The sequence below is a fragment of the Chiloscyllium punctatum genome, chromosome 32 (genome assembly GCF_047496795.1).
Source record: "Chiloscyllium punctatum isolate Juve2018m chromosome 32, sChiPun1.3, whole genome shotgun sequence".
Taxonomy (NCBI): Eukaryota; Metazoa; Chordata; class Chondrichthyes; order Orectolobiformes; family Hemiscylliidae; genus Chiloscyllium; species Chiloscyllium punctatum.
The window spans coordinates 21,042,014-21,054,575 of NC_092770.1; the positions used below are offsets into that span (position 1 = coordinate 21,042,014).

General features: G+C 42.5%; 1 protein-coding gene across 1 annotated transcript in view; it reads left to right on the forward strand.

The window, feature by feature from the left end:
- Positions 1-525: 525 nt before the first annotated feature.
- stab2 (stabilin 2) overlaps positions 526-12,562 on the forward strand; it is a 175,702-nt gene continuing 163,665 nt past the window's right edge. The window contains exons 1-3 of the mRNA XM_072551848.1: positions 526-766; positions 1,831-1,967; positions 2,091-2,206. Of these exons, the coding sequence (XP_072407949.1) occupies positions 668-766; positions 1,831-1,967; positions 2,091-2,206 (352 nt within the window). The 5' untranslated portion in view covers positions 526-667. The remainder of the gene's footprint in view (positions 767-1,830; positions 1,968-2,090; positions 2,207-12,562) is intronic.

The following is a 12,562-nucleotide window of genomic DNA, read 5'->3' on the forward strand; positions in this document are numbered from 1 at the left end:
CCTCCCCCCACACATCTGGACTGTTGCTGTCGGTTGGCATCATGTGTCTGAGCCCTAGAGTGGGATTTGAACCCACGCCGCACCCCACCAATCCTCCAACTCAGATGCGAAAATGTATTGTGAGAGCCTCAGCTCAGCTCCCAGTGTAACCCTCGAGGTATCCCAGAAACCAATGGTTGCCCTCCGCGTTCCCACACTCCCACCCCGCCCACCATTCAAAGCCACCTGGGGGGCAGGGCAAGTTCCCTCTCAAAATAGGCGGAGCTGACAAGGAAATCCTCTCAACTTCCAGCCTCAGTTCTGCCGTATTGTTTACAGTAAAAATGACAAAAAACTCACGAGGAAAACGAGGTGTCAGGCTTGCAGTTTCTGCAGCCTGTTGACAGCTATCGAGTGTCCTGCAGTTTTAGATAGCAAGTACAGCACTCGATGGTACGTGTTTGCAGGAAAAGGGGGGGGGCAGTTGGTGTTTCAAAGGTGGGGGGGGCGGTGGGGGTTGGTGGGCGGAGGACGAGAGGGTAGACTGTAAAAAGGCAAGGCGATGGGAAGGAAGAAACTGCACAGGATGCCACAAAGGAAAACAGCAGAGGAATTCAGTCCAGTTTAGTTTTGTTTTAAAGCGACAAGGAAAATAGAGGACGAATTCTAAAGAGGACTGGGGACACTGATGGGAGAAATGAGCGGACAGTGGATTGTGAGCTTCCCAGTCACTCTGACCTTACTTGTGATGACAGCTTGCATGCCTGGAAATTTACTTGGAGGTGCGGTAAGTCAGAATTTCATCTCTGGTGAGAGGTTGCTTGTTCATTAACAATGTTACACCCAAGAGCCCCCCCCCTCCCCCCAGTTAGAGGGCCACATTCAAGCACTGCCATAAACTGAAAGGGGATGAGCACGGGCAATGTCCATTTTAAAAGACAATTGGCTAAAAGTTCTGGTGGAGGCAGATATGGGGCATTTTTATTTTGTGGTCCAGAATACATTGCCTTAAGAGGCAGTGGAAGCAGTTTCATTAATAATCAATAAATGGAAATTTAGTTATATTTTTGAAAATGAGATGTTTGCAGGGCTGTAAGGAAATTGTGAGACTACATGAATAGTTCTCTCATAAGCACCAGCAAAGGTGCTATGGGTTGTATGGCCTCCTAATGTGGTGCAACACTCTGCAATGTCAAGATTCTTGTCATTAGGTCCATGTTGCATTGCGTTGTGATTGTACATTTTCCAGGAGATTGTTTAATTTGTAATTGTTGTGTTTAAAATGAATCAAAGTTACTTGCATCCAATCATAGCTTTCTAAATACTTTGTGGATAAATTCGGACCATGTACCACAGTGAGTGTCTCTGTGTGTATGTGTATGTCTGTCTGTGTGTTTGTTTGTCTGTCTGTCTATGTGTGTGTGTCTATGTATGCATGTCTGTTTGTATGTGTCTGTCAATGTGTGCGTGCGTATGTCTGTTCATATCTATCCGTATATGTGTGTGTATTTATATCTGTTTGTATGTGTCTGTCAATGTGTGTGTGCCTGTGTCTGTGCATATCTGTCCATGTATGTGTGTGTATCTGTTTGTGACTGTCTGTCAGTATGCGTGCATGTATCTGTTTGTATGTGTCTGTCTGTTAATGTGTGTGTGTATCTGTTTGTATATGCTGTTTGTCAGTGTGTGTGTCTCCCACTGTGTATATACCTGTCTGTGCATGTGTGTATTTCTGTTTGTAATGTCTGTCTTTCTGTGCTACATAACTAATCACCAATTCACACTCTGAGACATAAGGATTAAGTCCGATTAACGATGATGGTTACAGTGTACATCTCTTTATAACTTCAGCCTCAACCAAATCGCTGTGAGCGGAGAACTCTCATCACGAGCAAGACTGAATGTCAATCCTGCACCTTGAACACAAGGATCCAATGTCCAAACGGTTATACTAAGGTTACGAATAATACCGGTATTAAGGACTGCAGGTACAGTACCAGAGAGACATAGAGCATGGAAAAAAATCAGATGCAAGCGTTTGCTGCTAATGTTTGAGTTTCTTTTATGATTATGTGGGCTGCAATGTTTCGTTTTTTAAAATTCTGTGCAAGGTATTACATTCCACTCCGGATTTACTCCCTGGCTGTGCAAGGCTGTCGTCACACATGTGTGAAGGATTTTGCAGACATTGAATGCTGTGCTGGCTATTGGGGACCTGACTGCATAGGTAAGGATCTGTTCATGACTGCTTCACACCAGATTTCATTATTACAAAATTGAAATCCCAATGATTTAACAGTGGTTCCCTCTGTCCCACTTTGAGTGAGAATAAAAGTTAGGGATTTTCGTTGCCTGAAGGTGTCAGCTATGGCTCAATAGGTAAGACTTTCCTCCTTTGTGTTCAGGTTCCTTCCCAGTGCAGTGCATTTCAGTGCAGTGCTGGAGGAGTGCTGCACACCCAAAGATGCTGTCTTTCCCCTGAGACATTAAACCAGAGTGTATGTGTTATTTCAGACAGAAAGCAATTATCTGATGGCATTCTTTCAAAGAAACAATAAAGGTTCCTCGGTGTCTTAGCTAATGTTTATCTTTATCAAGACAACTCACATTTAGGTAGCCTTTAACTTTTAAGCTAACAATGTGTTGTCTAGTCATTGTAATTTTTCTATTCATCTCAGGGATGTGGGCATTGCCGACCCTGAGAAGGTGGTGCTGAGCTGCCTTCTTGACCCGCCGCAGTCCACCTGCTGTGGGTTGACCCACAAGGTCATTAGGGAGGGAATTCCAGGATTTTGAACCAGTGACAGTGAAGGAACGATGGTATCTTTCCAAGTCAGGATGGTGAGTGGCATTGAGGGGTGGTGTTCCCCTATCTGCTGCTCTTGTCCTTCATGACGAGTTAGTTAGTTGATAGCTTTTCACCACAATGTGGGAAGGTAATGTCTGCAGGTGATGGGTTTGGAAGGCGCTGTCTGAGGATTTTTGGTGAATTTTACTCCTGGACCAGTTGGTAGGAGCTTGCTTTGCACAAATCGAGTGGTGCACTTCACAACCCACAACCCACAATCACTTCAGAAAGTATTTCATTGGTTAGGAAGAACGTCGGGATTTCCTTAAGTTGTGACTGGTGCCTAATCAATGCAAGACTTTGTTTTCTTATTGATGAGCAGCCAGGGTACAGTTCAGGGAGAGTGCGGTCATTGAAGATTGGGTTCAAATAGGGCAGTGCATTTTCCAAATTGGGGTTTGGATTGAGAATATCAAGCCGTCAAGTTGCACTTCATTGGGTTATGGATCTTTATGTCCAGTGAATGTTTGTAGGAGTTGGTGACGATTTCTGATAATGCTCAGTAGCTGCTTGTTGACATTTTGCTTTGAGGTGAATGGTAACTGTAATATTTGACTGAAATGTAACTGGTCTCAGGGAATGTATACACTGGTTACTTGAAGAGGCCAGGAGGCAACAGGGAGAAGGGATTGGGGGAGTAACCTCACTCAATCAGAGATTAGCACATCAGTGAAGGAGGCCATTTGGCCCATCACTCCCTGTGCCAAGAATTGGGGCTGGAGTCTTCTGCACATTAGCTCAGAGCATGACTCAGGACTTGGGCCTCAACCCCACTCTGACTGAGATCCAATTGGGAGGCTGCCTCTGGTGTCACCAACCATCTCAGGATGGGGCTAATGAGGAGAGGTGTGGGACCCTGAAGTTGGGAAATCAATCAAAGGTCCTGAACATTTAGAAAGAGGGGAAGTTCACTTGCCAGTGGTAAGTGCCTTTGCTGTCATAGGAAATTACAAGGTCAGCTCCATCTTGAGGTAGCCCCTGACTAAGTTTGTATCTGGCTAAGGCTAACTGGTTGAAGCCATGGTTTCAGTTGAGTTAGGGTTAGGGTTACGGATAGTTGGGGTGGGTGGGGAGGTAGGGAGGTAGGGAGGTTGGTGATTTTAGGAAGCCTTGCCAAGACCCTAGGCCAGCCACCGCTGACAAGCTCCCTCCAGGCCCTACCTGGGTATGGCCTCAGTAACAGGCCTCATATTCTCAATCAGCCTCCAAACACGAGTTAGTTAATTGATAGCTCTTCACCGCAACAAGGGAAGGTAACCTCTGCAGGTGATGGAGAAAGTGAGGACTGCAGATCAGAATCGAGAGTGCGGTGATGGAAAAGCACAGTCCAAGAAGACTACATTATTATTAGAGAGAGGCAACTAATGTTGATTTAGCCTGAAGGTCACCATACCTCAGGCGAGGGGAGAGGTTGGGGCCTTCATGGTAACCTCAACTGATGCAAGGATTGAAGCCACACTGTTGGTGTCCCTCTTTATTGCAAACCAGCCAACAAAGCTAATTGGCAACCATAAAGTAAATGCAACAGAGTGACCCATAATACATGGGATCCCCAATTTATGAATGTCCAAATTATGAATGCTTGTACTTATGAATGTGATCCCATACAGGGTTGTAATTTTAAAGATGTGATACACAAACTTTCCTGTACTTAACAACAGGTACATTACATTGTCCTGCACTGTGTTTCTGAATTGTGTACAAATCAACAATAAAATCATGAGGGGCATGGATAGGATAAATAGACAAAGTCCCCCCTGGGGTGGGGGAGTCTAGAATTAGAGGGCATGGGTTTAGGGTGAGAGGGGCAAGATATAAAAGAGACCTAAAGGGCAACTTTTTCACACAGAAGGTGGTGCATGTATGGATGAGCTGCCAGAGGAAGTGGCGGAGGCTAGTACGATTGTAACATTTAAAATGCATTTGGATAGGTATATGAATCGGAAGGGTTTGGAGGGATATGGGTTGGGTGCTGGCAGGTGGGACTAGATTACGTTAGGATATCTGGTTGGCGTGGACGAGTTGGACCAAAGGGTCTGTTTCCGTGCTGTACATCTCTATGACTCTATGACTCTGACTGGTGAACTTTGTTTGCACAGAAGTCTAGTGCTCGCAAGGATAACTTTGTACTACAAGATATTATTGCACCACAACTCCTACAGGTATTCACATAGCTATGCAATCTCCGGTGGCTCCTGCTCAAACTCCTGAGTCTGTTACATCTCAAACAAGTTCAGAAAGCAGGAACAACCAAATGATCAGCTTTACAGAAGTAGGGCTGTTCTGCATGCTGGATTATTTTAAAAATATATTTGCAGGATGCAGGTGTTGTTCATTCTAAATTAATAATTGCCCTAAGGAGGACGGTAGTGAGTGCCTGTCTGGATCATTTCAGAGGAGAGTTCAGAGTCTACTACATTAATCTGGGGTTAAAGTCACAGACTGGGGTCGATGGCAAATTCTCTTTTCTGGAGGATATTAGTGAATAGGTTTTTTCTAACAATGCAGTAGATTCAGTGATAATTAATTTATCGTAAAAAAATGTAAGCAGTCAAGTTACCCAGCTACTCACAGAGGAAGAGAAGTATGTACAGTAATTGTTTAGTTCAGGTTTTTGGATGACTACCATAGTACCAGAACCTGAGGCTGCCATATCATTAAACAACCCATTTCAAAACTGATTGAGGAATCACTGATACGGTAACTGACGGCTACTTTTAGTGAAAATTATCAATATTATAGGACACAGTATTTATAATATTTATTCCTGATGAAGGGCTTTTGCCCGAAACGTTGATTTTGCTGCTCGTTGGATGCTGCCTGAACTGCTGTGCTCTTCCAGCACCACTAATCCAGTATTTGATTTTCAGCATCTGCAGTCATTGTTTTTACCCCATTTATAATATACAGTCATATTCTGCTGGTAAGCAAGTACACACTTGTTAATATCAGTAATTAAAATTAGGTGATTTTGCACAGGAATACACTTGTTAAAATCAGGAAGGTACTATTAAATCCATCTGTACTGTGTTGCTATCTTCATTCTCTTATCCATTTACAAACTCTTTGATTCACATTCTTTAAGGATAAACTTTTGTAATCAGATTTGCCATATTAGAATCGTCTCATCTTAAAGCTCTTAAGAAACATAGAACCATAGAAAATAGGAACAGGAGTAGGCCATTCAACCCTTCAAGCCTGCTCTGTCATTCAATATGATCATGGCTGATCATCCAACTAAGTCCCCTGTTCCCACTTTCTCCCCATACCCTTTAATCCCTTTAGCCCTAAGAAACATGTCTAACTCCATCTTGAAAACATACAATGTTTTGGCCTCAATCACTTTCTGTGGTAGAGAATTCCACAGGCTCAGCACTCTATGGGTGAAGAAATCTTTCCTCATCTTAGTCCTAGTTGGCCCAGATTGTATCCTTAGGCAATGATCCTTGGTTCTGGACTGCCTGGTCATTGGGAACATCCTGCCTGCATCTAGTCCTGTTAGAATGTTATAGGTTTCTCCCCTCATTCTTCTAAACTCCAGTGGACATTGCCCTAACTAATCTAGTCTCTCTTCATACCTCAGTCCTGCTATCCCAAGAACCATACCAGTAAACCTTCACTGTATTCCCTCTACAGCAAGACCTCCTTTCTTAAATAAGGGGACCAAAACTGCACACAGTATTCCAGGAATGGTCTCACCAAGGTTCTAAGCAATTGCAGCAAAACATCCCCACTCCTGTACTCAAATCCTCTCACTATGAAGGCCAGTATATCATTTTTGTCTTCACCACCTGCTGCACCTGCATACTTACTTCCATTGACTGGTGTGCAATATCACCTTGGTATCATTGCAATTCCTCCTATCCTTCCTGGTGTAATGTAGAAATGTATTGTATCTATGTTATGTCTTTCTTAATTCTAATTAACCTTATCTAGCTTTAAAACATCTCTTACAAGCTTACAGGGGCGGCATGCTTGCTTCTGAGGATAGGCTCAAGTCTCACTGGATAGTTGAGTATATAGTCGTGAGTGTGGTGCTGGAAAAGCACAACAGGTCAGGCAGCACCCGAGGAGCAGAAAAATTGACGTTTTGGGCATAAGCCTTTCATTAGGAATGAGGCTCATTCCTGATGAAGGGCTTATGCCCGAAACGTCGATTCTCCTGCTCCTCGGATGCTGCCTGACCTGTTGTGCTTTTCCAGCACCACACTCTCGACTCTGATGTCCAGCATCTGCAGTCCTCACTTTCTCCTAGTTGAGTATATATTCCAGGTTGGCACATCAGTGCCATACTGAGGGAACGTGTCCTGCCTTTCAGATGAGATGTTAAATTGAGACCAAGGTTGGATTTGTACAGGGGTCTGAACACCATGGGAAATGATGAGGTGTGTGTCAGAATTGGGAGAAACAAGAGACAAGACCCATTTCAATATTGAGATGATCTCACTCCATCATCCATGCTTTTCAGGAATGGCCTGGCAAAATTGTCACTGGTCAGGATCCTGCTGAAGAAGTCACACCAGATTTTGAACATTAACTTTGTTTGACTCTCCACCAGACCTGCTGAGTTTCTCCAGCATTCTCTGTTTGCTAATTTCTTTTAATGTGATACTTTCATGAAAACCTTTAAAACAGTTATGAACAGGAGGGCTCTTAGCTTGGAATTCTTGTAGGATTGCTCTGTGATAGTCACTCCAATGGTCTCATTTCTCTGTTCTCCACTAAACCAATTAAGCAACAAATTTATTATCCAGTTTTATTCTTTTTTAGTCTCAGGAAGAATCTTTGCAAATATACCCCAAAAGTGTAGTTCTATGGATCTCCATTCAACACTTTTACTACTCAAAGATTTTCAACAAAAACTGATGGAACTATTTTAGATGTAATTGATTGCATCTACATTTGTCAAACCAATGACTTTTGTTTCATCAAACTCCAATACAATATATCTGTTTCAAACACTGTTGCACAAGGTGTTTTAATATTCAGTCCTGAAGCTGTTGAGGATTGGGAACAGCTCTGTAGGGGGGGAAGACGTGAACGAGCAGGTAATAATCAAGTGTATAAACTTTATAAAAGGTGTGGGTGAAAGCACTGAAGAGGGAAAGGTAAAGATTTGGAAGAATGATAGCAGATATGAGAGATTGAAAAGTCTCTTACTCTAGAAAATAGAAGAATAAGGTGTAAACTTGAAACAGTTCTTTACAATTATGAAGAGGTTTGATTGGTTAGAGGGAGTTTTTCTCTTGAGGTGGATTTTATATGTTGGGCAAGACCCAAACCAGATATGAGAAATGTAAGTTTGTCACTAATAAATCCCATGAGAATTTTAGGGGAAACTGGTTTATTAAACAGTGGTTAGACTATGGACTATCCACAAAGAAATAGATGGATTTAAGGGGAAGCTAAGTATTCATATAAGGCAGCAAAGAACAGAAGCATGGGGGTGGGAGAAGTCTAACATGGAGCATAAGGACTTGGCAGAGAGGGACAGGGTGATTGTAACTTATTAATTGTAGGACGATCGTGGATCTGAGAGTGGTGTACGATGGATGTGGGGCAATGGTGGTGTTGTGCTCACCTCACTAGATAAGTGATCCAGAGACCTTGGCTAAAGCTCTCAGGACATGGGTTCAAACCTCACTGTGGCAACTAATGGGTCTTAAATTCAAATTCAAATGATTTCTCTGCAATTGAATGCTAGTTCTAGTCATTCTGATCATGAAACTATCAGCGATTGGCGTAAAGTCACATCTGATTGACAGATGTCCTTCTGGGAAGAATGTCTGCCATTCCCACTTGGACTGGTCTACATGCAGATGCCACACCCACAGAAAAGTAATTGACTTTAACTGCCCTCTAAAATGGCTCAGTAAATCACTGAATCATGGGAAATTGGGGATGGGCAACGAGCGCTGGCCTTTCCAGTCATGCCCATATTCCATGGGAGAATGCAGAAAAAAATGGCATCCAGTCTCTTGGGGGGAGTAGATGAAAGCAGTAGTGACAGGACCTGTTCGATTGAGTGACGTGTTTCTATGTTGCAAGTAGTTTGCAACTTTCTTTATTGCAAGACTTAACAAAGATTGAGATGTAAAACTAGGCCTGGATCTCATGCAAGCAAAGTTCCATTGATTTGCACTGGGGAAGCTCCAAGAAAGACTGGCAGACCCAAGAGGGCTTGCAATCTCAAAGAAAAGATTGCTTTTCCATTCTCCTATCATGGACTGATTAAGGTTAATCCTCCAAGGGCAAGGAAGTGGAAAATGCTTCCCATGTTCCTTCCTTACAGTTCCAATATCACTGCCAGCAAAAGTTGAGGAATCTGGCATCTTTGTAACTGATTAACTCCATTCCAGAGCCTTGCATACAAATTCCAGGTGCACTGTGCTCCATTGGCGAACATGCCATTTTTCAGATGAGGCGAAGGCGGCACGGTAGCTCAGTGATTAGCACTGTTGCCTCACAGCAACAGGGACCTGGGTTTGATTCCAACCTCAGGCAACCGTCTGTGTGAAGTTTACATTGGTCTCCCTGTGTCTGCGTGGATTTCCTCCCACAATTCAAAGATGTGCAAGTTAGGTGAATTGGCCATGCTAAATTGCCCATACTATATTAGGTGCATTAGTCAGGGAGAAATATAGGGTAGGGGAATGGGCCTGGGTGGGTTACTGTTCAGAGGGTTGGTGTGGACTTGTTGGGCCAAATGGCCTGTTTCCACACTATGGGTAATCAGATCTAATGTTTGCTTGTTCAGGTGGATGGGAAAGATCCCATGGGGATTATTTAAAGACTGGACAGGGAAGTTCTCCCTAAAGTCCTTGTCTGTATTTAACTTTCAACCAACATCAGCAAGACAGTTGACATCATTGTTATACTTCATCACCATTTTGGGATCTCACTGAGCCCAAATTGGCTGCTTTTCCTTACATTGCAACACGTCAAAGATATTTAACTGACTGCAAAGCGTTTTGGGATGCTGTAGAAAAGTGCTATAGGAATGTGATTACTTTTCTTCATTTTTTTTCCAAACAAGGCATTTGTAAGCATAGGCTGAGCATGTTTAGACACAATCTCACAAACAATTGCATCAATAATTAACTTGGTGAGGCAGGGTGCACCATAGAGAGTTCTGTCTTCCTGGCCTTATCATTGTTATCCTACTTGATGTTTCCTTATTGATAACGGGGGCCCATTAATCCTTCTGTAGGTTATGTCTTCTACAGATTTTAAACATCCTGCTTTTAGGAAACAGTTGTAATGATTACTGTCTGTGAGAAAGAGCTAAGGGGCATGGGTGAACAGTTGTTAGCTGCCCATCATTGACCTGAGGAAGTCCTGGAAATCCTAATTCACAATGCTGGTGATTGCCACTGATGAATATTTGTCAGTTAGAGAGTTTTCAAGCAGTTGACTTTGAATTCAATTAATTTGGAATTAAAATGAAAAGCTAGTCTAATGGTGACTATGGAATCCATGTCCAAAAGCAGCAAAACCAAGACAACATCTATCTAGGCTTGGGCTGACAAGTGTCAAGTTACATTCACACTGTACAAAGGCAGGGTTATAACAAATCTCCAACAAGAGAGAATCCAACTATTGACTCCAATGGCATGACCATGGCTAAAACCACCGACATCAACATGTTAGGAAGTTATAATTGACCAGAAACTACATTGGACTAACCATATAAATATAATGGTGACAACAGCAGGTCAGGTGCTGGGAATTCTGTGATGAATAACTCTGCTCCTGCCTCCTCAAATACAGTCCAGTATCTACAAGGCACAAGTCAAAAGTGTGATGGACTATTCCCCAGTCATCTTGATGAGTGCAGCTCCAACACCACTCTGAAAACTCAGCACCATCCATGACAAAGCAGACCACTTAATCAACACCCCATCCACCACCTTAGTCGCTTTCTATCCCTGACACACAGTTGTAACAGTGCATACCATCGACAAAATGCACAATAACTCATCAAAGCTTCCTTTAGCATCTTTCAAACCTGTGATCTCTACCACCCAGAATTACAAGGGCAGCACAACTATGGGAAGTGATCACCTGCAAGTTTCCTTCCAAGCCTCACGTCATTTTGACTTGGAAATATATCATTGTTCCTTCACTGCCGTTGGGTCAAAATCCTGGAGCTCCCTTCCTTATAGTTTGTGGGTATACCTACACTATGTGGATTGCAATGGTTCAAGAAGGTAACTCGAGGGAAGTTAATGGTGTCTCAATAAATGCTGGACTAGCCAATAACACTTACATCCTATGAATAAATGAATTAAGTTAAACAATTTGTCAATGTATAATACATGCCCATAAAGTACTGAATCTACTTACAAATGAACCGTGCAATATTCAAAATTGTTTTTTACTGTGGATCAAAATGAGTCATTGAACAGACTGTAACAGGTGTGCCACAGGGATCAGTGCTGGGACCATAATTACATACAATGTGTATTAATAACTTGGATGAGGGAAGTCAATGTACAATGACCAAGTTAATGGATGACACTGAAATAGAGGGAAAGAAAATGGTGAGATGACACAAAGAATCTGCAGAGGGATGTAGACTAGATTAAGTGAGTGGTCCATCACTTCACAGATGGAGTATAATGTGGAAAAATGTGAGGACATGTACTTTGGCAGGAGGAATAGTGGAATGGATATTATTTTTTTAAATGAAGAAAGACTGTGGAAAGCTACAGAACAGAGGGATTTTGGAATCCTCGTGCATCAATCTTAAAACGCCAGCATGCAAATTCAATGGGTAATAGAGAAGACAAATAGAATGCTGGCCTTTACTTCAAAAGAAATAGATACAAAAGTATATTTAGCTAAAACTACATAATGTGTCAGACTACAGCTGGAATCCTCTGACAAGTTTTGGGCCCCTTATCAAAGGAAATATATTTCTGGTATTGGAGACAGTCTGGAGAAGGTTCACTAGGGCTGATCCCAGGTATGGAGGGACTGTCTTATGAGGAGAAGTCAAGTAGGTTGAGCCTATACTCATTGGAATACAGAAAAATGAGAGGTGACCTAATTAAAGCATTCAAGATTCTTGGTGGACTTGACAGGATAAATGCTGAAAGGTTGTTTTCCCTTGTGGGAGAATCTGGGACCAAAGGGAATAAACTCAGTGTCAAGGTCATATATTGAAGAGGGAGATGAGGATGAATTTCTTTTCTCATGGAGTAGTGAATCCATGGACTGCTTTACTGCAGAGGATTGTTGAGGTTGGGACATTAAGTATATTCAAGGCTGAAATAGATTTTTTTTACTCAGTAAGGGAATCAAGAATTATGAGGAAAAGGCAGGAAATTGGAGTTGAGGGTTATCAGATCAGTCATGATCTCATTGGATGGCAGAGCACATTCGATGGGCTGAATGACCTACTTCTGCTCCTATAGGGTTTAGATTGAAATGCTTTTGCTCTAATCCAGCAGCTAGTGGATAGTGCTAAAGTGAGATGATGCCATGGGCCAGCCATTATCTCATTGAGTGGCAGAGCAAACTTAAGACACTGAATAGTCTCCTCCTATAGTTGGTGGAAGAGGTTAGAGGAAAATATCAATCCATCCAGATTCACATCAACTTCTATTCCTGCTGTATTGTGCAGACGAAGATCCTGAACATGACAAAAGGGGAGGCAAAGTGAAGACAGGTCCCACAGCCTGAAAACTTAGAATCCTTGCAGTACAAAATGAGGGCGTTTATCCCATTGAA